This window comes from Balaenoptera acutorostrata, unplaced genomic scaffold (assembly GCF_949987535.1).
Source record: "Balaenoptera acutorostrata unplaced genomic scaffold, mBalAcu1.1 scaffold_396, whole genome shotgun sequence".
Lineage (NCBI taxonomy): Eukaryota > Metazoa > Chordata > Mammalia > Artiodactyla > Balaenopteridae > Balaenoptera > Balaenoptera acutorostrata.
Genome location: NW_026646539.1, coordinates 204,842 through 230,005, shown reverse-complemented (window position 1 = coordinate 230,005; position 25,164 = coordinate 204,842). Strand labels below are relative to the sequence as shown.

Sequence of the window (25,164 nt, the reverse complement as noted above, 5' to 3'; positions counted from 1 at the left end):
CAGGGGACACGGGTTCGAGCCCTGGTCCGGGAAGATCCCACATGCCACGGAGCAACTAAGCCCGTGCGCCACAACTACTGAGCCTGCGCTCTATAGCCCGCGAGCCACAACTACTGAAGCCCGCATGCCTAGAGCCTGTGCTCTGCAACAAGAGAAGCCACCGCAATGAGAAGCCTGCGCACCGCAATGAAGAGTAGCCCCCGCTCGCCGCCAACTAGAGAAATACCGTGCACAGCAACAAAGACCCAACACAGCCAAAAATAAATAAATAGATTAAAAAAAAAAATGTACAAATGTGAGTCATACAGTAGGTAAAACATTTGAGGATTGGCTTTTCTCATTCAGCATTAATTATTTGGAGATTCTCCAGGGTTGTTATGTGAATCAAGAGTTTGTGCCTTTTGATTGCTGAGTCATATTCCATGGTATGGATACACCACAGTTTGTTGAACCATTCACCTATTAAGGATATCAGAGTTGTTTCTAGTTTGGGGCTATTACAAATAAAGGTGCTGTAAATATTCATGTATAGCTTTTTCTGTGAACATAAGTTTTCATTTCTTTGAGGTATATGCCAAGGAATGCAGTTGCTGGTCATAAAGTATTGTGCGTTAAGTTTTTTAAGAAATTGCCAAACTTTTCCAGAGTGGCTGTATTATTTTACATTTCCATGAACAGTGTATAAGTGATCTAGTTTCTCCAACATCCTCAGGAGCATTTGGTGTTGTCGCCTTTTTTTTTTTTTTTTTTTTTTTTAGCCATTCTCATAGGTGTGTACAGATATCTCATTGTAGTTTTAGTCTATATTTCCCTGATGCTACCATACTTACTGTTTTTAGGCTTTGGTCTTGGCATCAGGGTAATACTTCATAAAGTCAATTTGAAAGTGTTCCCTCTTTTATTTTCTGGAGAAACTGTATAAAACTGTTGTTAATTCTTTAAATGTTTGGTAGAGTTCTCCAGTAAAAACAGCTGGACCTCGAGATTTTTTTTTTTTTGGAAGTATTTTTACTATGAATTTAATTTCCTTAGTACTTGTAAGGCTATTCAAATATTGAGTGAGTTGAAGTAGTTTGTGTTTTTCAAGGAGTTGGTCCATTTCTTCTAAATCGTCAAATTTGTATGTGTAGCATTGTTTGTGATATTCCCGTACTATCCTTCTAATGTCTGCAGATCCCTGTTTCCTTCCTAACTGGTAATTTCTGTCTGCTCTCTTTTTTGTCATTTTTGCTAGAGATTTGTCAATTTTATTGATCTTTTCAAAGAATCAGCTCCTTGTTTCATAGATTTTTCTACGTTGTATTTTTGTTTTCATTTCTACTGATTTCTGGTATTATTTCCTGCCTTCTGCTCATTTGCAGTTTAGTTTGCTCTTTCTAGGTTCTTGAGGTGAGAACTTCAATTACTGATTTGAGACTTTTCCTCATTTCTAATGTATTAGTGCTATGAATTTCCCTGTCATCACTGCTATAGTTGTGTTCCACAAATTTTGATGCGTTTATTTTCATTTTCGTTTAGTTCATTTTTGTGTTTTATTTCTCTTTGACCCATGAGTTATGTAGAAGTGTGTTGTTTAGTTTCCAAGCATTTGGAAATTTTTAATTTGTTACAGTTTGTTTTATGGCTCATGATGTGGTCTATCTTGGAATATGTTCCATAGTCACTTAAAAAAGAATATTCTGGCAAATACAGAGAAAAGGCCACGTGAGGACACCAGTGAGAAGGTATCACTCCATGATAGGACACATGTGATTAATTTCCTTCTTTATACATTTCTGTTTTTCATATAATAGTATTCAATGATCAAATGTTACACTGATCATTATTTTTTAAAAGTCACTGATATGCAAATTAAAAACCAGAAAAAAACATACAAATTGTTCATTTGCCACTTCTATCCTTTAATCCAGTAAGAGAGAGCGCTAGTTTTGCATGTCAACTTCCTAAGGTATACTTATATAAAAGTTTTAGTGAGACAAAAAGCAATTTACATATGAAACTTTATTTACCTTTTGAGAGAAATTTTTTTTTGTCATTATCATTAAATAGAAAAAAAAATATTCTGCTGAATGGAGTGTTCTATAAACGACAATTAGATCTTCCTAGTTGATGCTGTTATTGAGTTCTTCTATATCCTTGCTGATTTTCTGTTTGGTAGTTCTGTCAGTTGTTGTAATTTGTCAGTTCCTTCTTTCACTTTTATCAGTTTTTGTGTCTTATCTTTTGTAGCTCTGTTATTTGGTGCACATTTAGGATAAGTTTTCCTGGTTAATTGAGTCTTTTTATCATTATATAACATCCTTCTCTGTCTCTGGTAATTTTCTTTGTTCCAAAGTTTACTTTATCAGATATTAACATAGGCACTCTGCTTTCCCTTTTGAATGTTTGCATATGTTTATTGTATGTAATATATATGTATACCCTTACTACCTATATTATTGTATATAACATACATACATATATATAGCATATAACTATATATATATACATATAACTACATGTGTGTGCTCATGTGCGCCCTCAGTGCGCCCTACACACACACATTCCCTTACTACCCATCTCATTACATTTGAAGTGAATTTCTTATAGGCAGCATGTTTAATCCACTCTGCCACTCTGTCTTTAAATTGTATATTTTAGCCATTTACATTTAATGTAATTATTGATATATGGGATCTTAATCTCCCAATTTTTATTTTTTGTTTCTTATTTGTTCTCTCTGTTTTTTGTTTTCTTTTTTCTTTTTCCTGCCTTTCTCAGGGTTAATTGAATGAGTTTTGGAGTTCCATTTTTATTTATCTTATTTATTTTATTTATTTGTTTTCAAGTGTTTCCCTTTGTATAGTTTTTTAGTCATTGCTGTAAGTATGATGTTGTATGTACGCATAAGTTATCACATTCTACTGGTGTTATTTTACCAGTTCAGTTATAGAATCCTTTATCTTCCTTTACATCCCCTTACTCTCCTTATTTATAATACAGTTGTTTTAAGTATTTCCTGTAAACACTTTGAGAACCACATCAGATAGTGTTATAATTTTTACTTTAACCATCCGCAATGACTTAGAAAACTCAAGAGGGGAAGAAGAGCCTAGTGTGTTTCTTCATACTTTTTACAGTATTCTTTCTTCCTTCCTGATAATCTAAGATTCTTTTATTTATTTATTTTTTCTATGTGGAGAGCTTTCTCTAGCCATTCCTTTAGGGGAAGTCAGCTTGGAACAGAGTCTCTTAGTTTTTTTTTCAACTGAGAATGTCTTCTCCCCCTCATTCCTAAAGGATATTTTTGCTAGTTTTGGATTCTTGGTTGCCAGGTCTTTTTTTTTCAGCATTTGAAATACATTGGGACACTTTTTTCTGGTGTTCGTGGTTTCTGATGAGAAATCTACTGTCACTCAAATTGCTTTTCTCTTACATGTAAGGTGTCATTTTTCTTGTGCTGATTTCAAGATTTTTTTCTTTGTCATTCGTTTTCAGAAGTTTGACTGTAATTGTTTTGGCATTTATTTGTTTGGGTTTACCTGCAAGAATTTTGCTCAGCTTCTTTAATCTATAGTTTTACGCCTCTTCTTTAATCTATAGGTTTTCAGCCATTATTTCTTTAAGTACCTTTTTAGTCCCACCCTCATTCTGTTCTTTAGAACTCTACAGACTTGAATGTTGCATATTTTACTGTAGTCTCACAGGTCCCTGAGACTGTTCTTTTCTTTCTAGTCTACTTTCTCTCTGCGATTTACATTGACTTGATTTCTACTGTTACATCTTTCAGCTCACTGATTCTTTCCTCTCTCCATTCTGCTGCTGAATTCATCCACTATGCTTTTTCTTTTGACTATTTTGCTTTTTAGTTCTAATATCCCCACAGGACTTTTCTTTGTATCTTCTTTTTCTCTGCTGCAGCTTCCTGTTTTTTCATTTGTTTCAAGCATGTTCATAATTACTCATGAAACATTTTTTTTTCACACTCTATTTTATTTTTACAAGAGATAAATAGACTGACACCAAGCATTGTACATGGATGACCACAACAAAATCAACAATGATTGCAATTACCAAACATGAAACACACTCATACTATGTCATAATATTGACATTCAGTCCCGTAATCCTCCACTGTAACAGCTCCTTTACTTTGCAGTGAAAATTGATTTGTATATTCTTTGCCTCTGAGTCCTTGTGGGATTTTTTTTTTTTAATTCAGACAGACAGAAAGTCACAAAAATTATACTCATCCTCATCAGTTCACTCAGTCCCATGTAATTAATTTTTTTTTCATCTTGATCTTTTTTTAGCACTTTTATGAGTTCATCAGTTTTTCCTTAGAGTTCTGAAAATGCTTATTCATTCAGTTCAGCAGTACAGTCAGTTACCAGAAACCTGTACTTGTCAGAGCCTTTTCCATGAATTTCTTGAAGATGAAACCCTTTTATAGGAACATATTTGCAAATTCATCAGAGTACACCCAGAACTGTCTGTAAATGACAAAAGACTTAAAAATGACCATGGTTAAAGATTTGATGAAAGTTCATAATAATGCAGTTGACAAGAAAATTAGTTATTTCTGAGATATACATTTTAAAGTAATAACTAGAATTATTATAACATTATACCAGAACATATAAGATTTTGAGAAGTTTCCTGTAATGTCTGAAACATTTATATTAACATATTTCCATACATATTTCCATACAAATACAAATATAAGATTTTTAGAAATTTCATGTAATGTCTGAAACATTTATATTAACATATTTCCATACATATTTCCATACAAATACAAATATAAGATTTTTAGAAATTTCATGTAATGTCTGAAACATTTATATTAACATATTTCCATACAAATAACCCAATGAAAGTTTAGTATTAGTTGTTTTGTTTGTTTTTTTATACTGCAGGTTCTTATTAGGCATCAGTTTTATACACATCAGTGTATACATGTCAATCCCAATCGCCCAATTCAGCACACCAGCATCCCACCTCACCGCAGTTTTCCCCCCTTGGTGTCCATATGTCCATTCTCTACATCTGTGTCTCAACTTCTGCCCTGCAAACTGGCTCATCTGTACCATTTTTCTAGGTTCCACATACATGCATTAATATACGATATTTGTTTTTCTCTTTCTGACTTACTTCACTCTGTATGACAGTCTCTAGATCCATCCACGTCTCAACAAATGACTCAATTTCGTTCCTTTTTATGGCTGAGTAATATTCCATTGTATATATGTACCACAACTTCTTTATCCATTCGTCTGTTGATGGGCATTTAGGTTGCTTCCATGACCTGGCTATTGTAAATAGTGCTGCAGTGAACATTCGGGTGCATGTGTCTGTTTGAATTACGGTTTTCTCTGGGTATATGCCCAGTAGTGGGATTGCTGGGTCATATGGTAATTCTATTTTTAGTTTTTTAAGGAACCTCCCTATTGTTCTCCATAGTGGCTGTATCAATTTACATTCCCACCAACAGTGCAAGAGGGTTCCCTTTTCTCCACACCCTCTCCAGCATTTGTTGTTTGTAGATTTTCTGATGATGCCCATTCTAACAGGAGTGAGGTGATACCTCATTGTAGTTTTGATTTGCATTTCTCTAATAATTAGTGATGTTGAGCATCTTTTCATGTGCTTCGTGGCCGTCTGTATGTCTTCTTTGGAGAAATGTCTATTTAGGTCTTCTGCCCATTTTTGGATTGGGGTGTTTGTTTCTTTGATATTGAGCTGCATGAGCTGTTTATATATTTTAGAGATTAATCCTTTGTCCGTTGATTCATTTGCAAATATTTTCTCCCATTCTGAGGGTTGTCTTTTCGTCTTGTTTGTGGTTTCCTTTGCTGTGCAAAAGCTTTGAAGTTTCATTAGGTCCCACTTGTTTATTTTTGTTTTTATTTCCATTACTCTAGGAGATGGATCAAAAAAGATCTTGCTGTGATTTATGTCAAAGAGTGTTCTTCCTGTGTTTTTCTCTAAGAGTTTTATAGTGTCCGGTTTTACATATAGGTCTCTAATCCATTTTGAGTTTCTTTTTGTGTATGGTGTTAGGGAGTGTTCTAATTTCATTCTTTTACATGTAGCTGTCCAGTCTTCCCAGCACCACTTATTGAAGAGATTGTCTTTGCTCCATTGTATATCCTTGCCTCCTTTGTCATAGATTAGTTGACCATAGGTGTGTGGGTTAATCTCTGGGCTTTCTATCTTGTTCCATTGATCTATGTTTCTGTTTTTGTGCCAGTACCATATTGTCTTGATTACTGTAGCTTTGTAGTATAGTCTGAAGTCAGGGAGTCTGATTCCTCCAGCTCCATTTTTTTGCCTCAAGACTGCTTTGGCTATTCGGGGTCTTTTGTGTCTCCATACAAATTTTAAGATGATTTGTTCTAGCTCTGTAAAAAATGCCATTGGTAATTTGATAGGGATTGCATTGAATCTGTAGATTGCTTTGGGTAGTATACTCATTTTCACAATGTTGATTCTTCCAATCCAAGACCATGGTATATCTCTCCATCTGTTGGTATCATCTTTAATTTCTTTCATCAGTGTCTTATAGTTTTCTGCATACAGGTCTTTTGTCTCCTTAGGTAGGTTTATTCCTAGGTATTTTATTCTTTTTGTTGCAATGGTAAATGGGAGTGTTTCCATAATTTCTCTTTCAGATTTTTCATCATTAGTGTATAGGAATGCAAGAGATTTCTGTGCATTAATTTTGTATCCTGCAACTTTACCATATTCATTCATTAGCTCTAGCAGTTTTCTGGTGGCAGTTTTAGGATTCTCTATGTATAGTATCATGTCATCCGCAAACAGTGACAGTTTTACTTCTTCTTTTCCAATTTGTATTCCTTTTATTTCTTTTTCTTCTCTGATTGCCGTGGGTAGGACTTCCAGAACTATGTTGAATAATAGTGGTGAGAGTGGACATCCTTGTCTCTTTCCTGATCTTAGAGGAAATGCTTTCAGTTTTTCACCATTGAGAATGATGTTTGCTGTGGGTTTGTCATATATGGCCTTTATTATGTTGAGGTAGGTTCCCTCTATGCCCACTTTCTGGAGAGTTTTTATCATAAATGGGTGTTGACTTTTGTCAAAAGCTTTTTCTGCATCTATTGAGATGATCATATGTTTTTTATTCTTCAATTTGTTAATATGGTGTATCACATTGATTGATTTGCGTATATTGAAGAATCCTTGCATCCCTGGGATAAATCCCACTTGATCGTGGTGTATGATCCTTTTAATGTGTTGTTGGATTCTGTTTGCTAGTATTTTGTTGAGGATTTTTGCATCTATATTCATCAGTGATATTGGTCTGTAATTTTCTTTTTTGGTAGTGTCTTTGTCTGGTTTTGGTATCAGGGTGATGGTGGCCTCATAGAATGAGTTTGGGAGAGTTCCTTCCTCTGCAATTTTTGGAAGAGTTTGAGAAGGATGGGTGTTAGCTCTTCTCTAAATGTTTGATAGAATTCACCTGTGAAGCCATCTGGTCCTGGACTTTTGTTTGTTGGAAGATTTTTAATCACAGTTTCAATTTCATTACTTGTGATTGGTCTGTTCATATTTTCTGTTTCTTCCTGGTTCAGTCTTGGAAGGTTATACCTTTCTAAGAATTTGTCCATTTCTTCCAGGTTGTCCATTTTATTGGCATAAAGTTGCTTGTAGTAGTCTCGTAGGATGTTTTGTATTTCTGCGGTGTCTGTTGTAACTTCTCCTTTTTCATTTCTGATTTTATTGATTTGAGTCCTCTCCCTCTTTTTCTTGATGAGTCTGGCTAATGGCTTATCAATTTTGTTTATCTTCTCAAAGAACCAACTTTTAGTTTTATTGATCTTTGCTATTGTTTTCTTTGTTTCTATTTCATTTATTTCTGCTCTGATCTTTATGATTTCTTTCCTTCTGCTAACTTTGGGTTTTGTTTGTTCTTCTTTCTCTAGTTTCTTTAGGTGTAAGGTTAGATTGTTTACTTGAGATTTTTCTTGTTTCTTTAGGTAGGCTTGTATAGCTATAAACTTCCCTCTTAGAACCGCTTTTGCTGCATCCCATAGGTTTTGGGTCGTCGTGTTTTCATTGTCATTTGTCTCTAGGTATTTTTTTATTTCCTGTTTGATTTCTTCAGTGATCTCTTGGTTATTTAGTAACGTATTGTTTAGCCTCCATGTGTTTGTCTTTTTTATGTTTTTTTCCCTGTAATTCATTTCTAATCTCATAGCGTTGTGGTCAGAAAAGATGCTTGATATGATTTCAATTTTCTTAAATTTACTTAGGCTTGATTTGTGACCCAAGAGTGATCTATCCTGGAGAATGTTCCGTGTGCACTTGAGAAGAACGTGTAATCTGCCGTTTTTGGATGGAATATCCTATATATATCAATTAAATCTATCTGGTCTATTGTGTCATTTAAAGCTTGTGTTTCCTTATTTATTTTCATTTTGGATGATCTGTCCATTGGTGTAAGTGAGGTGTTAAAGTCCCCCACTATTATTGTGTTACTGTCGATTTCCTCTTTTATAGCTGTTAGCAGTTGCCTTATGTATTGAGGTGCTCCTATGTTGGGTGCATATATATTTATAATTGTTATATCTTCCTCTTGGATTGATCCCTGGATCATTATGTAGTGTCCTTCCTTGTCTCTTGTAACATTCTTTATTTTAAAGTCTATTTTATCTGATATGAGTATAGCTACTCCAGCTTTCTTTTGATTTCCATTTGCATGGAATATCTTTTTCCATCCCCTCACTTTCAGTCTGTATGTGTCCCTAGGTCTGAAGTGGGTCTCTTGTAGACAGCATATATATGGGTCTTGTTTTTGTATCCATTCAGCCAGTCTATGTCTTTTGGTTGGGGCATTTAATCCATTCACGTTTAAGGTAATTATCGATATGTATGTTCCTGTGACCATTTTCTTAATTGTTTTGGGTTTGTTTTTGTAGGTCCTTTTCTTCTCTTGTGTTTCCCACTTAGAGAAGTTCCTTTAGCATTTGTTGTAGAGCTGGTTTGGTGGTGCTGAATTCTCTTAGCTTTTGCTTGTCTGTAAAGCTTTTGATTTCTCCATCAAATCTAAATGAGATCCTTGCTGGGTAGAGTAATCTTGGTTGTAGGTTCTTCCCTTTCATCACTTTAAGTATATCATGCCACTCCCTTCTGGCTTGCAGAGTTTCTGCTGAGAAATCAGCTGTTAACCTTATGGGAGTTCCCTTGTATGTTATTTGTCGTTTTTCCCTTGCTGCTTTCAGTACTTTTTCTTTGTCTTTAATTTTTGCCACTTTGATTACTATGTGTCTCGGCGTGTTTCTCCTTGGGTTTATTCTGTATGGGACTCTCTGCGCTTCCTGGACTTGGGTGGCTATTTCCTTTCCCATGTTAGGGAAGTTTTTGACTATAATCTCTTCAAATATTTTCTCTGGTCCTTTCTCTCTCTCTTCTCCTTCTGGGACCCCTATAATGCGAATGTTGTTGCGTTTAATGTTGTCGCAGAGGTCTCTTAGGCTGTCTTCATTTCTTTTCATTCTTTTTTCTTTAGTCTGTTCCACAGCAGTGAATTCCACCATTCTGTCTTCCAGGTCACTTATCCGTTCTTCTGCCTCAGTTATTCTGCTATTGATTCCTTCTAGTGTATTTTTCATTTCAGTTATTGTATTGGTCATCTGTGTTTGTTTGTTCTTTAATTCTTCTAGGTCTTTGTTAATCATTTCTTGCATCTTCTCAATCTTTGCCTCCATTCTTATTCCGAGGTCCTGGATCATCTTCACTATCATTATTCTGAATTCTTTTTCTGGAAGGTTGCCTATCTCCACTTCATTTAGTTGTTTTTCTGGGGTTTTTTCTTGTTCCTTCATCTGGTACATAGCCCTCTGACTTTTCATCTTCTCTGTCTTTCTGTAACTGTGGTTTTTGGTCCACAGGCTGCAGGTTTGTAGTTTTTCTTGCTTCTGTTGTCTGCCCTCTGGTGGTTGAGGCTATCTAAGAGGCTTGATGGGAGGCTATGGTGGTGGGTAGAGCTGACTGTTGCTGTGGCGGTCAGAGCTCAGTAAAACCTTAATCCACTTGACTGTTGATGGGTGGGGCTGGGTTCCCTCCCTGTTGGTGTGGCAGTCAGAGCTCAGTAAAACCTTAATCCACTTGACTGTTGATGGGTGGGGCTGGGTTCCCTCCCTGTTGGTGTGGCAGTCAGAGCTCAGTAAAACCTTAATCCACTTGACTGTTGATGGGTGGGGCTGGGTTCCCTCCCTGTTGGTTGTTTTGCCTGAGGCAACCCAACACTGGAGCCTACCCGTGCTCTTTGGTGGGGTTAATGGCAGACTCTGGGAGGGCTCACGCCAAGGAGAACTTCCCAGGACCTCTGCTGCCAGTGTCCTTATCCCCACGGTGAAACAGAGCCACCACTTGCCCCTGCAGGAGACCCCCCCAACACCAGCAGGTACGTCTGGTTCAGTCTCCCCCAGGGTCACTGCTCCTTCCCCTGGGTCCCGATGCACACATTACTTTGTGTGTGCCCTCCAAGAGTGGGGTCTCTGTTTCCCCCAGTCCTGTCACAGTCCTGCAATCAATTCCCACTAGATTTCAAAGTCTGATTCTCTAGGAATTCCTCCTCCCGTTGCCGGACCCCCAGGTTGGGAAGCCTGACGTGGGGCTCAGAACCTTCACTCCAGTGGGTGGACTTCTGTGGTATAAGTGTTCGCCAGTCTGTGAGTCACCCACCCAGCAGTTATGGGATTTGATTTTACTCTGATTGCGCCCCTCCTACCGTCTCACTGTGGCTTCTCCTCTGTCCTTGGACGTGGGGTATCCTCCTTGGTGAAGTCCAGGGTCTTCCTGTCAATGATTGTCCAGCAGCCAGTTGTGATTCTGGTGCTCTCGCAAGAGGGAGTGAGAGCACGTCCTTCTACTCCGCCATCTTGGTTCACCCTCATGAAACATTTTTATCATGACTGTTTTAAAGTCATTATCAGATCATCCTGACAACTCTGTCATCTTAGTACTGGCATTTGTTAATTGTTTTTTTTCTTTTTTTTTCATTGTTTGATATTTTCTGGTTATTGGTATGACAAGTGAAACATGAACAGTTTCATATTATGCTGTTATAGTTTATGCTTTATTTAAACTTTCTGTTTGAATTGGCTTTCTCTGACAGTCTTCCAACAAGGGCAGGGGGGCACTGCTGCCTCATTACTGTCAGGTGGAAGTACAAGTCCAGGGTCCCCACGGGGCCTCCACTGACACTGAGGTGGGGTTATTTTCATTTCTTCTTGTTGTTGGTGAGAGTCCTACTCTTGTCTGAGCCTCCCCTAACACAGCCTAAGCATAGGCAGGGGAGAGTGTCTCTCCCTGCAGGAGATTGGAAGTTAGGTCTCTCCACATGGTCTTCACTAACACCACAGTGGGAGCCACTTGTTACTACCCAACGGAGATACAAGTTCTGGCTCCCTTCTCTGACAGCTCCCACAGGGGTATTGGGGAGCCTTGTTATGGCGTCGTGAAGGCTAGAGTCTGGGTCCCCCTCTCAGCCTTTGCTAGTGTGGAGGGGACAGGCCCAGGTTTTTCTGTGGTTTGGCTGCAGTAGAGACCTTTGCTGGGCTGCCCCCTTTCCTGTCCCTTTGGCTACAGAGAGCAGACTTTTGTCAGAGCTTTTCTGTCTCACCTGTTGGCATTTCCAGTTTGCCAGCTGCATCAGTTCCAAGTTAGGAAAATCCAGGAACTTGTTTCATGTCATTTCTCAGATCCCTCGCTGGTCTGCCTTTTCTCTCCATTTTTCAGCATCATCTTATGTTTGTCTTATACATGATGTCCAGGATTTTTGGTTATACCCAGTGAGAAAAATAGGGAAAATATGTCTATTTTCTCAGAAGCAGAAGTGTTGCATGTACTTTTAAATAATACACTTAATTTAAGAAATATATCCTGCCCCCCATTAACTCAATTTAGGAGATCTTACTGAAGATTAATCTGCATGACTCAGAGTTCTCCCCTGGGTTATGTGGAGTCAGTAACCCAGTATTCCTTTTGATGGCAAAGTAATGGCAGAGTGGTGGCCAGTCAAATCAGAGATGCCACTGATGGTGAGATGCACCAATATTTCATTTATTTTTCAGAAAGAGAAAAGTACTTTGAATAAACTAATATGCCATCTGTATAGTAAGATGCATGCTGATTTCTCAGAGGTCAAAATATGGCAAGAGTTTGCTTCGTGGAACAGAATCAGTATGGTAGTTATGTGGAAAGGTTTGCAGAGTGAAGTGCAAACGATAATATATTAATGTTCAAACATGTTTTATTTATTTGCCATGTTCAGTTTAACAAGTGGATGTTGGTCAGCTTACAAAAGCAAGCATTCCTTTTCTGAGAATGTTGACAAGACCCTTTAAACCCCAATTTGGTGGGTCTTTCTTCCTTGCAGAGATAAAGCTGCCTGCTTTGCTATTCAGAAGGGATTACAGGCATCACGTAGTGACATTAAGCTATTTAACCATAATGATATGGATGACCTGCAGCGACTATTGAAAGAACAAGAGATTGAAGATCAAAAGGTATGATTCTTTTGAAGAAAATTACACAGTTCTTTTGTACTTTCTAACCAGCTAAATTATAAATGAAATGGTAATTTGTCATGAAAACTTGCCTGTGGATCACATGTGGACATTAAATAAGGGTGTTTCTGCTTATTAAATGTACCTCAGATTAGAGAGTCAAGCCTGATAGTAATTGCCTCATCATTGCCATAATTATATATGGCAAATGTGGGGGAAGGTTATCTAGGCAGCTTTCTAAAAGGGAGAGAGAAAAACAGCATGCATTTTGGGGGTGGAGGGATGTACACTCAACTCTACAGAAGTAACAACAGAACTCATTAGGGCATTAACAAGATGTATCTAGTGAATTCAAAATAGGCTTATTCATATCAGAATAAATCATGTATCGATTCACCAGAAGAAACCATGGCGGCAGATCTTAATTAATGAATTTATGAACAAAGTGAAGACTCTTTCTCCCTACCCCAACCTCATCCCAGATCTCTGAGCAGCTGCTCCCTGTGGGAAGCAGCTGCCTCAAGCATGGTTTCCTTCTACGTTGCAACCTATTTACACTTCTTCTCAAGCACCTGTGTAGTCCCTTGGGACAGGGAGGGAATTAGGCAGGTGGAACTTGCTCCTTGTTGTTCTGATAGAGAGTGGAACAGAGGAAACGTGTTCAAAGCATCACTGTTAGAATTAGCATTTATTTGCCCCTGACAACATGAACAGAGAAGGTAGTTCTGTGGTCTGTGGTTCTGCAGCAGGAACCACTGTGTGTGAAGTGTACTGGGAACCTGGTCACCACATCCTTTGTCTCAAACACCACTTTCAAGTGGACTTTCCCAGTGTAACTCATCCGTTACTAGAGTAACTGATAAAAATGCTCATCACATCCTTAATTTTGTGTTAATTTCCATTTTTCCAGATATTTGAATTATTCCTTTTGGATTCTGTCATCTTTGTTTAGGTGATAGCCTAAGAGCAGCACTTCATGATTATACACATTCTTGTGATGAATATGCATAGACTTCTGCTATTTTATGCTAGGTGTGCTACAGACAGTGTTTTATAAGTATACAATGTAGAAGAATGTATAGGGAAAATCTTAAAATTGAGACCGTTCCACCAATGAATTCTTTCTACAGATTGTAAAAAGATGTCCCTTTTCTGATTCAGTAATAGAATGCTACCGTATTGAAAAACACTGCCTTAGAAAGTGTGACCAATGAACCAGTCTGCTGTAGAGTTATTTTGCCAAGTTAGCATTGTACAAATTTGGAAGACAACATATTCAAGTTCTGTGTGTGTGTTGTATAAGATTTATAATCTGTGGAACTTTTATTTTAATGAATAACAAGAAATAAAGTTATCTTAAAATTTATTTCCATTTTATAGTTTTTACCTTTTTACTAATTAATTTATACCACATATTCCTGCCAAGAGTAGGCTTTCTAAATTACTTTACATTTTGGTTTTTAGAAATAATTCTTTTTTAATTTTGTTTTCACAGAAATAATAAATGTTAAATTTTTAAATATTTTGTACTTAGATGCTTATATTTCCTTTGAAAGTAGGTTAAATAATCTGAGTTTGGATCAAACTCTTTTTGTCAATTTCCCAACTAATGGAGTTCATATGTTTTTTCATTCCTTTTCTTATAGAGTTCTCTTATCCCGTATTAATCCTTCTTAAAAAAAAAAGATAATAGGTAAAAACAGCAGTTCATAGAAGAAATGCAGATAACTGAGCAAATAGAAAATAGTCTGACCTCACTAACAGTTACAGAAATTAGGGTAAGAGTTTTTGTCTGTCCAATTAGGGAAAACTTTTTATGGTAATAATCAGTTTCACACTGATGTACAAAGGGCCTTCCAAAAACTCTGAGGAGAGCTTCAGTTGGCACAGCCTTTCTAGAGGGTAAATGGGCAGGTATATTCTGGGATTCTTAAATATCTATACCCTCCGGAGTGCTATCTTTAGAAGAGAATCAGAAATGGTGTCAGAGATCGAAGGGTATTCACGTGATGTAAAAAAAAAAAATGAAGGAAACAACCTAAATCCAGCACTGTGGGAATAGTTAAATAATTTACGGTGTATCTGCAAGGTGGAATATTAAATCTCCATTAAAATTATGGTTTAAATAATATTAAATAATGTGAGAATGTTCACAACATAATATTTTAAAAACTCCGGTCCTAGAACGATTGCGGTAAAATCCTGATTTGAACAAGGTAATTTACAAAGATATTGTACTTACAAGAAAAAGTTACCAGTGTGTGGTGTAACGAGCTCATTTGTTAAATTCTTTTTTGTACTTTTCCATTTCCCAAGAATATTCCAAAAATAAAATATTCCTTCATTGAGTATTTTAAGATCATAAGAAAGATACTTTGTGTTTTAAAGGCAGGGAGAGGCGGGATGCCCCCAGGTCCTCAGCTGTGACCTCCCAGCAGACCCGCAGCCTCAGGTTTGACTTAGGGACGGAGTGAAGATGACCAAGAATGATGTAAACTTTCGCATGCTTCAGCCGACACTTTTTTCAGTATTACATACAGCTGTGGGTTCTAAAATACCCCTTAAAGAATAGCTCTGATATTTGAGTTTCTAGTTGTTCATTAGAAGCTTAGAGGCAAGAAACCTTTGAGTAGAAAGGTGGCGGCAAACTCTGTGGAATTTTTTCAGTGCAGTGTACCTGAAACATCTACAGATTCAGCAGTGGGAGTGGTTTATTAGTGATTTGACGTCAGTGGGGTGTGGGAAGGTGTGTGTTACTTGAAAGAGTCCCTCCACTGCACCACCCCCGAACATGACTGGGTGAGGGCATAGTCCAGTTTTACTTGAACCAGTAGTGAGGAGGCAGGAAGGAGAAGGGTTTCATCTGTTTTTTGGTAAGTAAGGGAGGTCAGGGTTTGTCTGTTTTTTAACTTTTTATTAGGAAAAATTCTGGCACATTCAAAGGAAACAGTAGTATAGTGAAGCCCCCTGTACCCTTCTCTCGGCTTTGTTTTCAATATTCTGCCACTCTTGTATCATCTGAACCTTCACCTAACTCCCCACTCAGTCTCTGTGATGATGATGATTATCATCATCATCATTAGAGTTCTTTTTATTTTAGGTAAAATTTACATTGAAATACATTAGTCCTAGTTATACAGTTTTGACCAGTGGTTATACCTGTGTAGCCCAGGTATCATGGCCCCCATCATGACATAAAACGTCCCCATCTCCCCCAGAAAGTTCCCTTGGGTCCCTTCCTAGTCATTCTGGGCTTGGAGGGTTTTGTTTGTGTTTTAGTATTCTCAGTGTCTAAACAGTTTGTGTTTGTGTGTGAGGCCTCCTAGTTGACTGTGTGACCTGAAAACATGTCTGAGAGAAGAAAGCACTGTTTTTCATCTCAAAATAACAGGATCTCAAACCTTGAGCTTGAAATTGATTTAGTCTATCTATTTGTTGATTTATCTTGGTGAATAAATCTTGTAGGGTGAAAGTGCTAGAGAGCATATAACAGATTTTGTATTTGGAGTTACTGAAATTTAAAACATCTATTTTTTTTTTCTTTTAAAGAATCCTCGCAAGGCTCGTGTAACTCGACGTTTCATTGTAGTCGAGGGGTTATATATGAATACTGGAACTATTTGCCCTCTTCCAGAATTGGTGAGCAACCATGTTTATTTATTATTTCAGTATTCAGACTATTTGGCAGTTATGCCTTTTGTTTGTGACCATTTTCAATGTATAATGTCTGCATTGCTTTGCTTAATAGGTATCATAAACACATTCTGATCATACTAGGGAAGTAGATTAACATTAAATGCCAACCCTGACCTTTAAAGAGTAATCAAGACTGAGTTTTATAAAACCAACTTTATTGAGGTATAATTGACACATAATAAAATATACTCACTTTAAGAGTACAGTTTGATAAGTTTTGGCAGATGTATACTCCCCTATCACCATCACCATAGTCAAGATATAAAACATTTCTGTCACCAGAAGTCCCTCATGCCCCTTTGTAATCAGTACCCCATTCCTGGCCGCAAGCCAAGTTGATCTGCTTTCTGTTCCTGTAGTTTTGCTTTTTGTAGAATTTCATATAAATGAAATCATATAATATGTATTTTGTAAAACTCAGCTTTTTAAAAGGGGATACAATACACTGTCTTTAGAAACCATGACTATTGAGATTTTTTTTTTTTAGGTGAAATTCACATAACATAAAACTAGCCATTTTAGAGTGTAGAGTTCAGTGGCATTTAGTACGTGCACAGCGTTGTACACTCATCAACTAGCTAGTTGTAAAACCTTTTTGTCACTCCCAAAGAAGACCCAGTACCCATTAAGCAATCACTTCGCATTTTTCCTTGCCCCTAGCCCCCACCAGTCTGCTTTCTGTCTATATGGATTTACCTATTCTGGATATTTCTGATAAATGGAATCATATAATATATGACTATGGCTTCACTCACTTATAATGTTTTCATTGTTTATCCAATTTGTGGCATCATTTATCAGTACTTCATTCCTTTTTTCTTCTTTTTTTTAAAATTTATTTATTTTTGACTGCGTTGGGTCTTCGTTGCTGTGCGCGGGCTTTCTCTAGTTTTGGCAAGCAGGGGCTACTCTTCGCTTCATTCCTTTTTAAAGCTAAGTAATATTCCATTGTGTGGGTGTATCACATTTTGGTTTTTTTGTTAACAGATATTTGGATTGCTTCACCTTTTGGCATTTGTGAATAGTGCTGCTGTGAACATTCATGTACAAGTATTTGTTTGAATCCCTGTTTTCAACTCTTTTATGTATGTGCCTAGCAATGTAATTGTTGGATCATGTGGTAATTCTATTTTTAACTTACTGAGGAACTGCCATACTGTTTTCCACAGTGGCTTGTACCATTTTACATTCCCACCAGCAATGGAGGAGGGTTTCAGTTTCTCCACATCCTTACCAATGTATACTTTTTTTTTTTTTTAATTTTTGCCATTCTAGTAGGTGTGAAGTATATTTGCATTTCTGATTTGCATTTCTTGAATGACTAATGATGTTGAGCCACTTTTCTTGTGTTGGCCATTTGTATATCTTTGGAGAAATGCCTCTAGAAGTCCTTTGCCCATTTTTAAACTGGGGTGTCTTTTTGTAAAGTTCTTTATGTATTCTGGGTACTAGACCCTTAATCAGGTATGTGATTTGCAAATATTTTCTCTCATTCTATAGGTTGTCTTTTCATTTCTTTGATAGTGTCCTTTGATGCACAAAAGTTTTTAATTTTGGCAAAGTCCAATTTATCTAGTTTTTTGTTGTTGCTTGTGCTTTTAGTGTCATATCTAAGAAATACATTGCCAAATCCAGGGTATGAAGATACACCCCTATGTTTTCTTCTGAGGTTTTTATAGTTTTAGCTCTTATTTTAGGTCCTTGATCCATTTTGACTTAATTTTTGTATATTCTGTGAGAGAGGGATTCAACTTCATTCTTTTGCATGTGGTTATCCATTTGTCCCTGTACCATTTGTTGAAGAAACTATTGTTTTCCCATTGAATGGTCTTGGCACCCTTGTTGAAATCAGTTGACTGTAGGTATATGGGTTTATTTCTGGACTCTCAGTTCTATTCCATTTGTCTATATGTCTAGCCTTATGCCAGTACCATGCTTAATTACTTAATTCATGTAGCTTTGTGGTAAACTTTGAAATCAAGACGTGAGTTCTCCATTTTTGTTCTTTTTCAAGATTGTTTTGGTTATTTGGCGTCCCTTGAAATTCCATTTGAATGTTAGGATCAGCTTTTCCATTTCTGTAAAAAATGGCATTGAGATTTTTTATAGGGATTGTAGATTAGGTGACCATAGGTGTGTGGGTTTATGTCTCTGGGCTTTCTATCCTGTTCCACTAATCTATATTTCTGTTTTTGTGCCAGCACCATACTGTCTTGATTACTGTAGCTTTGTAATATATTCTGAAGTTGGGGAGCTTGATTCCTCCAGCTCCGTTTTTTTTTTCTCAAGATTGCTTAGGCTATTCGGGGTCTTTTGTGTTTCCATACAAACTGTACAATTTTTTGTTCTAATTCTGTGAAAAATGCCATTGGTAATTTGATAGGGATTGCACTGTATCTGTAGATTGCTTTGGGTAGTAGAGTCATTTTCACAATATTGATTCTTCCAGTCCAAGAATGTCGTATGTCTCTCCATCTGTTTGTGTCATCTTTGATGTCTTTCATCAGTGTTTTATAGTTTTTGGAGTACAGGTCTTTTGCCTCCTTAGATAGGTTTATTCCTAGGTATTTTACTCTTTTTGGTGCAAAGGTAAATGGGATTGTTTCTTTACATTCTCTTTCTGATCTTTCATTGTTAGTGTAAAGGAATGTGAGAGGTTTCTGTGCATTAATTTTCTGTCCTGCAACTTTAGCAAATTCATTGATTAGCTCTAGTAGTTTTCTGGTAGCATCTTTAGGATTCTCTATGTATAGTGTCATGTCATCTGCAAACAGTGACAGTTTTACTTCTTCTTTTCCGATTTGGATTCTTTTTATTTCTTTTTCTTCTCTGATTGCCATGGGTAGGACTTGCAAAACTGTGTTGAATAATAGTGGTGAGAGTGGGCAGACTTGTCTTGTTCCTGATCTTAGAGGAAATGGTTTCAGTTTTTCACCATTGAGAATGATGTTGGCTGTGGGTTTGTCATATATGACCTTTATTATGTTGAGGTAGGTTCCCTCTGTGCCTACTTTCTGGAGAGTTTTTATTATAAATCGGTGTTGAATTTTGTCCAAAGCATTTTCTGCATCTATTGAGATGATCATATGGTTTTTATCTTTCAATTTGTTAATATGGTGTATCACATTGATTGATTTGCATATATTGAAGAATCCTTGCATTCCTGGGATAAACCCCACTTGATCTTGGTGTATGGACCTTTTAATGTGTGGTTGAATTCTGTTTGGTAGTATTTTGCTGAGGACTTTTGCATCTATGTTTATCAGTGATATTGGCCTGTAGTTTTCTTTTTTTGTGACATCTTTGTCTGGTTTTGGTATCAAGGTGATGGTGGCCTCGGAAAATGAGTTTGGGAGTGTTCCTCCCTTATTTTAGAAGAGTGTGTGGGCTTCCCTGGTGGCGCAGTGGTTGAGAATCTGCCTGCTAATGCAGGGGACACGGGTTCGAGCCCTGGTCTGGGAAGATCCCACATGCCGCGGAGCAGCTGGGCCCGTGAGCCACAATTGCTGAGCCTGTGCCCCGCGACGGGAGGGGCCGCGATAGAGAAAGGCCCGCGCACCGCGATGAAGAGCGGTCCCCGCACCGCGATGAAGAGTGGCCCCCGCTTGCCGCAACTGGAGAAAGCCCTCACACGAACCGAAGACCCAACACAGCCAAAAATAAATAAATAAATAAATAAATAAGAAAATCCTTTAAAAAAAATAATAATTAAGCAAGTGCTGTGATAGGGGAGTACAGTATTCTACAGGAGCACGTAGGAGGGACACAATCTAAACTGGTGAGTCTGGAAAGGCCAGCTAAAAAAGCGAGAAGCGTTTTTTTCTTTCAGCACTTAAAAAGTGTCATTCTAGTTTCTTCTGGTATCCATTGTTTCCAGTGAGAAATCAACCATTTTTATTGTTGTTCCCTCTGTCTTTTCTATTTGGCAGACATTAAGATTTTCTCATTATCTTTGGTTTTCAGCAATTTGACTGTGATGTGCTTACATGTGATTTTCTTTGTATATATTCTGCTGGGGATTTTCAGGACTTTTTGGATCTGAAGATTGCTATCTTTCATTAATTTTGGAAAATTTTTAGGCATTATATTTTCTAAAAGTTTTTTTAACCTATTTTCTCTTTTCTGGAGATCCAATTACATGTATATTAGACCTCTTGACTTTGTTCCACAAATCGTTGAGGCTCTGTTTTTTAAAAATCTTTTTTTCCTTCTCTACTTCAGTTTAGATAATTTATATTGATTGTATCTTCAGTTTCACCGATCTTTTACCCCTGGTTTGTCCAGGGATTTTTAGGCATTTCAGGTATTATATTCCTCTGTTCTATAATTTCAAGTATTTTTTTGAAATTTCCATTTCTTTGCTGGATTTCTCCTCTCTGCCAATTTGTTTATATTTTTTCACAGTCTTAAACTATTTATACAATTATTTATAATTATTCCAACATATGGCCTCTATGGGTCTGCTTCTACTGAATGTTTTTTTTTTTGATTAAAGCTGTTATTTTCCTGCTTTTTTACAAGTCTTATTATTTTTTTATCTTTGCTGGACATTATGAATGCTATGATACAGGGACTCTGGGTTATATTATGTATTTCTCTAGAGAGTGTTGTGTGCTTTGTTCTGACAGACAATTAACCTACTGATGGATCACTTTAGTTTTACTGAGGCTTGGAATTAGACTTTGTTAGGGCGGGCCTATTTTGGTTTTTCTTCTAGTCCTCATGCCCAAAGAATGGCCTTTCTGGGTCTCAACTGAATGCCTAGGGTTTTCACCAATGTCTCTCTACTCTGTCTGGTTCAGAAATCTAATGTCTTTCCAGCACTGTACTACCTATGAAATTTCTGTTCACTCTCAATGCTCTGCGTGAGTCTTGTGGAATCTTGCTCTGTCTGTGTGCAGTTTTGGATTTGGCCAGGAACTTCGAGGGAACAGCTGTGCAGATTTCTGGGACACCTTTCTTTGTGGCTCTTTCCTCTGTGTACTCTGCCTTGCAAATTCCAGACACATTAGAATCTGTTTCCTCTGCCTGGCAAAACTTCAACTCTCTGCTTGGGTTCCATTTTCCTACATAGCAGTTTTGGAGATTTCCGTTAGGCAGAGAAACAGCGGAATGTGGGACCCACCTTATATATTTATCTTCTTTTAGGAATGGCAGTCCTGTGCTGTCTACTAACTAATGCCTAAAAACAGTTATTTCATATGACTTGTCCATTTTTATATTTTTATGTCCATTTTATAATTATTGATGGTGGGAGGGTAATTCCAATAGCAGACAACTCTGTCATAACTGGAAAAGGCCATTGATACTGCATTTTGTGAGGAACTATAATAAGGTCACTGTTTCAGACATGGAGTTCAAGATAAGAGTTCAAGAATTGGGACTGGAGGAGTTCTCATGAGCCAGATCACAGACGCACTGACATGGTTAGAGATGCACCTCAGAAAAATCCCTAGGCTCTAGTGGTGAGGTAAACGATAAACGAGAGATCAGACTGGAGCCCAAGAGACCAACTAGGAGGTCATTGTAGAAATTGTGGATTAAAATTATGTACGGTAGAGACAGTTGGGATAGAGAGGAGACAAGTTGAGGGATATTGAGGAGATATAATTGACAAAACTTTGCTTTACAAAGCTTTGATTAGAAGTGGAAGCTCAGGGACCAGAGAATCAGGATTTCCTAGTTGAGCAAATGAGTGATGCCACTGATATTACTGAGATAATAAAACACGAGGTGGGACAGATTCAGATGGGCAGAGGAGGAAGGAATATGATAACTTAATTTTTTTCTTTTTTGTTGAGTTGTTGAAGTATTTGAAATAAAATCCCAAACATTATTTTCATTCCACCTCTACACACCTTAACATACATCTCTAAAAATATGGTCATTTTCTCATAAAACTATTACCACCTCTGAAGAAATTACCAATGATTCTTTTTTACCATCCAATAGTCCATATTAAAATATTGCTGATTATCATAAAGACATCTCTTTGACAGTGTATTTCTTGGAATCAGAATCCAAAAATGGTCCACACATGGCATGTTGTGGTTAACTCTTAAATATCTTCTAATCCTGAGTGGTTTTCCACACCATTGATTTGCTCTCCTGTAGGGTGTTCTACAATCTAGATCTGTCTGTTTCCTCGTGGTGCTTTCTAACTTCTTCCTCCATGTCCTGAATTTCCTACAACTGAAAATGAGCATTAACGGCTTCTAATAAGAGTAATTTCTTACTAGTTTTGTATGTCACACTGAACACATCAGAGCACACAATGTCTGGCCATCCCATTTGTGGTAAAGCTAAAATCAATGACTAGCTTCTGGCATTATCAGCCTGGTTCCTTGGACATGCTGAGCTTGTACTTCCAGTGCGAGAGTAAACAGAGTGAGAGAGAATAGGACATAGGCCAGAGGACCAAGAAACATAAATATTAGAGAGGTGGTCAGAGGGCAAGAAGCCCACAAAGGAAACTGAGAGGGAGAATTGTAGGAGGCAAGTATCGCTGAGCTTTCAAGTAAGACAGAGACTGAAACGTGTCTGTTGGTTTTAGGAATAATTGACGGTTAATGACTTGTAGTGAGAGCAGTTTTAATGGATGGGTTAAGACGCAAGTCAGATTGCCATGGACTGGGTGTCAGTAGGGCTGGGAAGTGGAGGATGTGAAACGTAAATGACACTTTCAAGAGTTGGCCACAGGAAAAAGGAAAGAGAGGCACAACATGAGTGTAGGAAGTGTTGTTAATTATATTGCTGTTGCTTTAATGGGGAGACATATTCATGTTGAGGTGAGTACTTAGGAGCCATAAGAGGTTATTATTAATAAAGTGGAAAGTTCCAAAAATGTTACTGGCTGGAAGTTCTTTCTGCTTTGTTCATTAATTTCACTCCCCAGATATACTTTTCTAATCTTACACCATATTCTTTTTGGGAGTTGACCTGGTTTAGGAGCCACAGATTTTGAAATGTTATGGAATTTCTTTAAAGAGCTGCTGTTAGATGTAGGTGTTAGAAAGATTTTTGTCAGATTTTACATACGTGTTGTACTATATAATTGGACCCATGTGCATCATTTATGTGCCATTTTAATTTATGTTAACCCTGTGTGTCAAAAAAAAGATTTTGATAATTACAATATTATTATGGGATTCTCTTTGGATTCCACTCTGAAGGTGTTTTTATAATGTATTTGGGCGTAGCAGATATAATTAATCATGAATACCATATGATTCCATTTATTTATTTATTTAACATCTTTATTGGAGTATAATTGCTTTACAATGGTGTGTTAGTTTCTGCTTTATAACAAAGTGAATCAGCTATACATATACATATATCCCCATATCTCCTCTCTCTTGCTTCTCCCTTCCACCCTCCCTATCCCACCCCTTTAGGAGGTCAAAAAGCACCGAGCTGATCTCCCTGTGCTATGTGCATGCTTCCCACTAGCTATCTATTTTACATTTGGTAGTGTATATATTTCCATGCCACTCTCTCACTTCGTCCCAGCTTATCCTTCCCCCTCCCCGTGTCCTCAAGTCCAGTCTCTACCTCTGTGTCTTTATTCCTGTCCTGCCCCTAGGTTCTTCAGAACCATTTTTTTTTTCTTTTTTAGATTCCATATATATGTGTTAGCATACGGTATTTCTTTTTCTCTTTCTGACTTACTTCACTCTGTATGACAGATCTAGGTCTATCCACCTCAATACAAAAAACTCAATGCCGTTTCTTTTTATGGCTGAGTAATATTCCATTGTATGTATGTGCCACATCTTCTTTATCCATTCATCTGTTGATGGACACTTAGGTTGCTTCCATGTCCTGGCTATTGTAAATAGAGCTGCAATGAACATTGTGGTACATGACTCTTGTTGAATTATGGTTTTCTCAGGGTATATGCCCAGTAGTGGGATTGCTGGGTCATATGGTAGTTCTGTTTTTAGTTTTTTAAGGAACCTCCATACTGTTCTCCACAGTGGCTGTATCAATTTACATTTCCACGAACAGTGCAACAGGGCACCCTTTTCTCCACACCCTCTCTAGCATTTATTGTTTGTAGATTTTTTTGATGATGGCCATTCTGACCGGTGTGAGGTGATACCTCACTGAAGTTTTGATTTGCATTTCTCTAATGATTAGTGATGTTGAGTATCCTTTCATGTGTTTGTTCGCAATTTGTATATCTTCTTTGGAGAAATGCCTATTTAGGTCTTCTGCCCATTTTTGGATTCAGTTGTTCGGTTTTTTTGATATTGAGCTGCATGAGCTGCTTGTAAATTGTGGAGATTAATCTTTTGTCAGTTGCTTCATTTGCAAATATTTTCTCTCATTCTGAGTGTTGTCTTTTCGTCTTGTTTATGTTTTCCTTTGCTGTGCAAAAGCTTTTAAGTTTCATTAGGTCCCATTTGGGTTTTTTTTGTCTTTATTTCCATTTCTCTAGTAGATGGGTCAAAAAGGATCTTGCTGTGATTTATGTCAAAGAGTGTTCCGCCTATGTTTTCCTCTAAGAGTTTTATAGTGTCTGGCCTTACATTTAGGTCTTTAATCCATTTTGAGTTTACTTTTGTGTATGGTGTTAGGGAGTATTCTAATTTCATTCTTTTACATGTAGCTGTCCAGTTTTCCCAGCACCACTTATTGAAGAGGCCATCTTTTCTCCATTGTATATTCTTGTCTCCTCAAGTTTCAGATTGAAGAACTTTTAACAACTTTTTTATAAACTCCTTCAGCTTTTGTTTGTCTGTGAAAATTCTGTCTCTCCAATTCTAAAGGACAAGTTTGCTGGATACAGTATTCTTGGCAGTTTTTTTTTCTTTGCACACTTTGAATATATCATTCCTATCCCTTATGGGCTGCAATATTTTTTGCTGAAAAATCTGTTAATCTTATGAGGATTCCCATGTATTAAACAAGTGGCTTTTCTGTTCTTGCTTTTACGATTCTGTCTTTA

General features: G+C 37.2%; 1 protein-coding gene across 1 annotated transcript in view; it reads left to right on the top strand.

Moving 5' to 3' along the window:
- Window positions 1-25,164, top strand: part of LOC130706941 (putative 8-amino-7-oxononanoate synthase) — a 194,929-nt gene that overhangs the window by 3,713 nt on the left and 166,052 nt on the right. Inside the window, exons 2-3 of the mRNA XM_057539613.1 lie at window positions 12,389-12,518; window positions 16,068-16,157. Of these exons, the coding sequence (XP_057395596.1) occupies window positions 12,389-12,518; window positions 16,068-16,157 (220 nt within the window). The remainder of the gene's footprint in view (window positions 1-12,388; window positions 12,519-16,067; window positions 16,158-25,164) is intronic.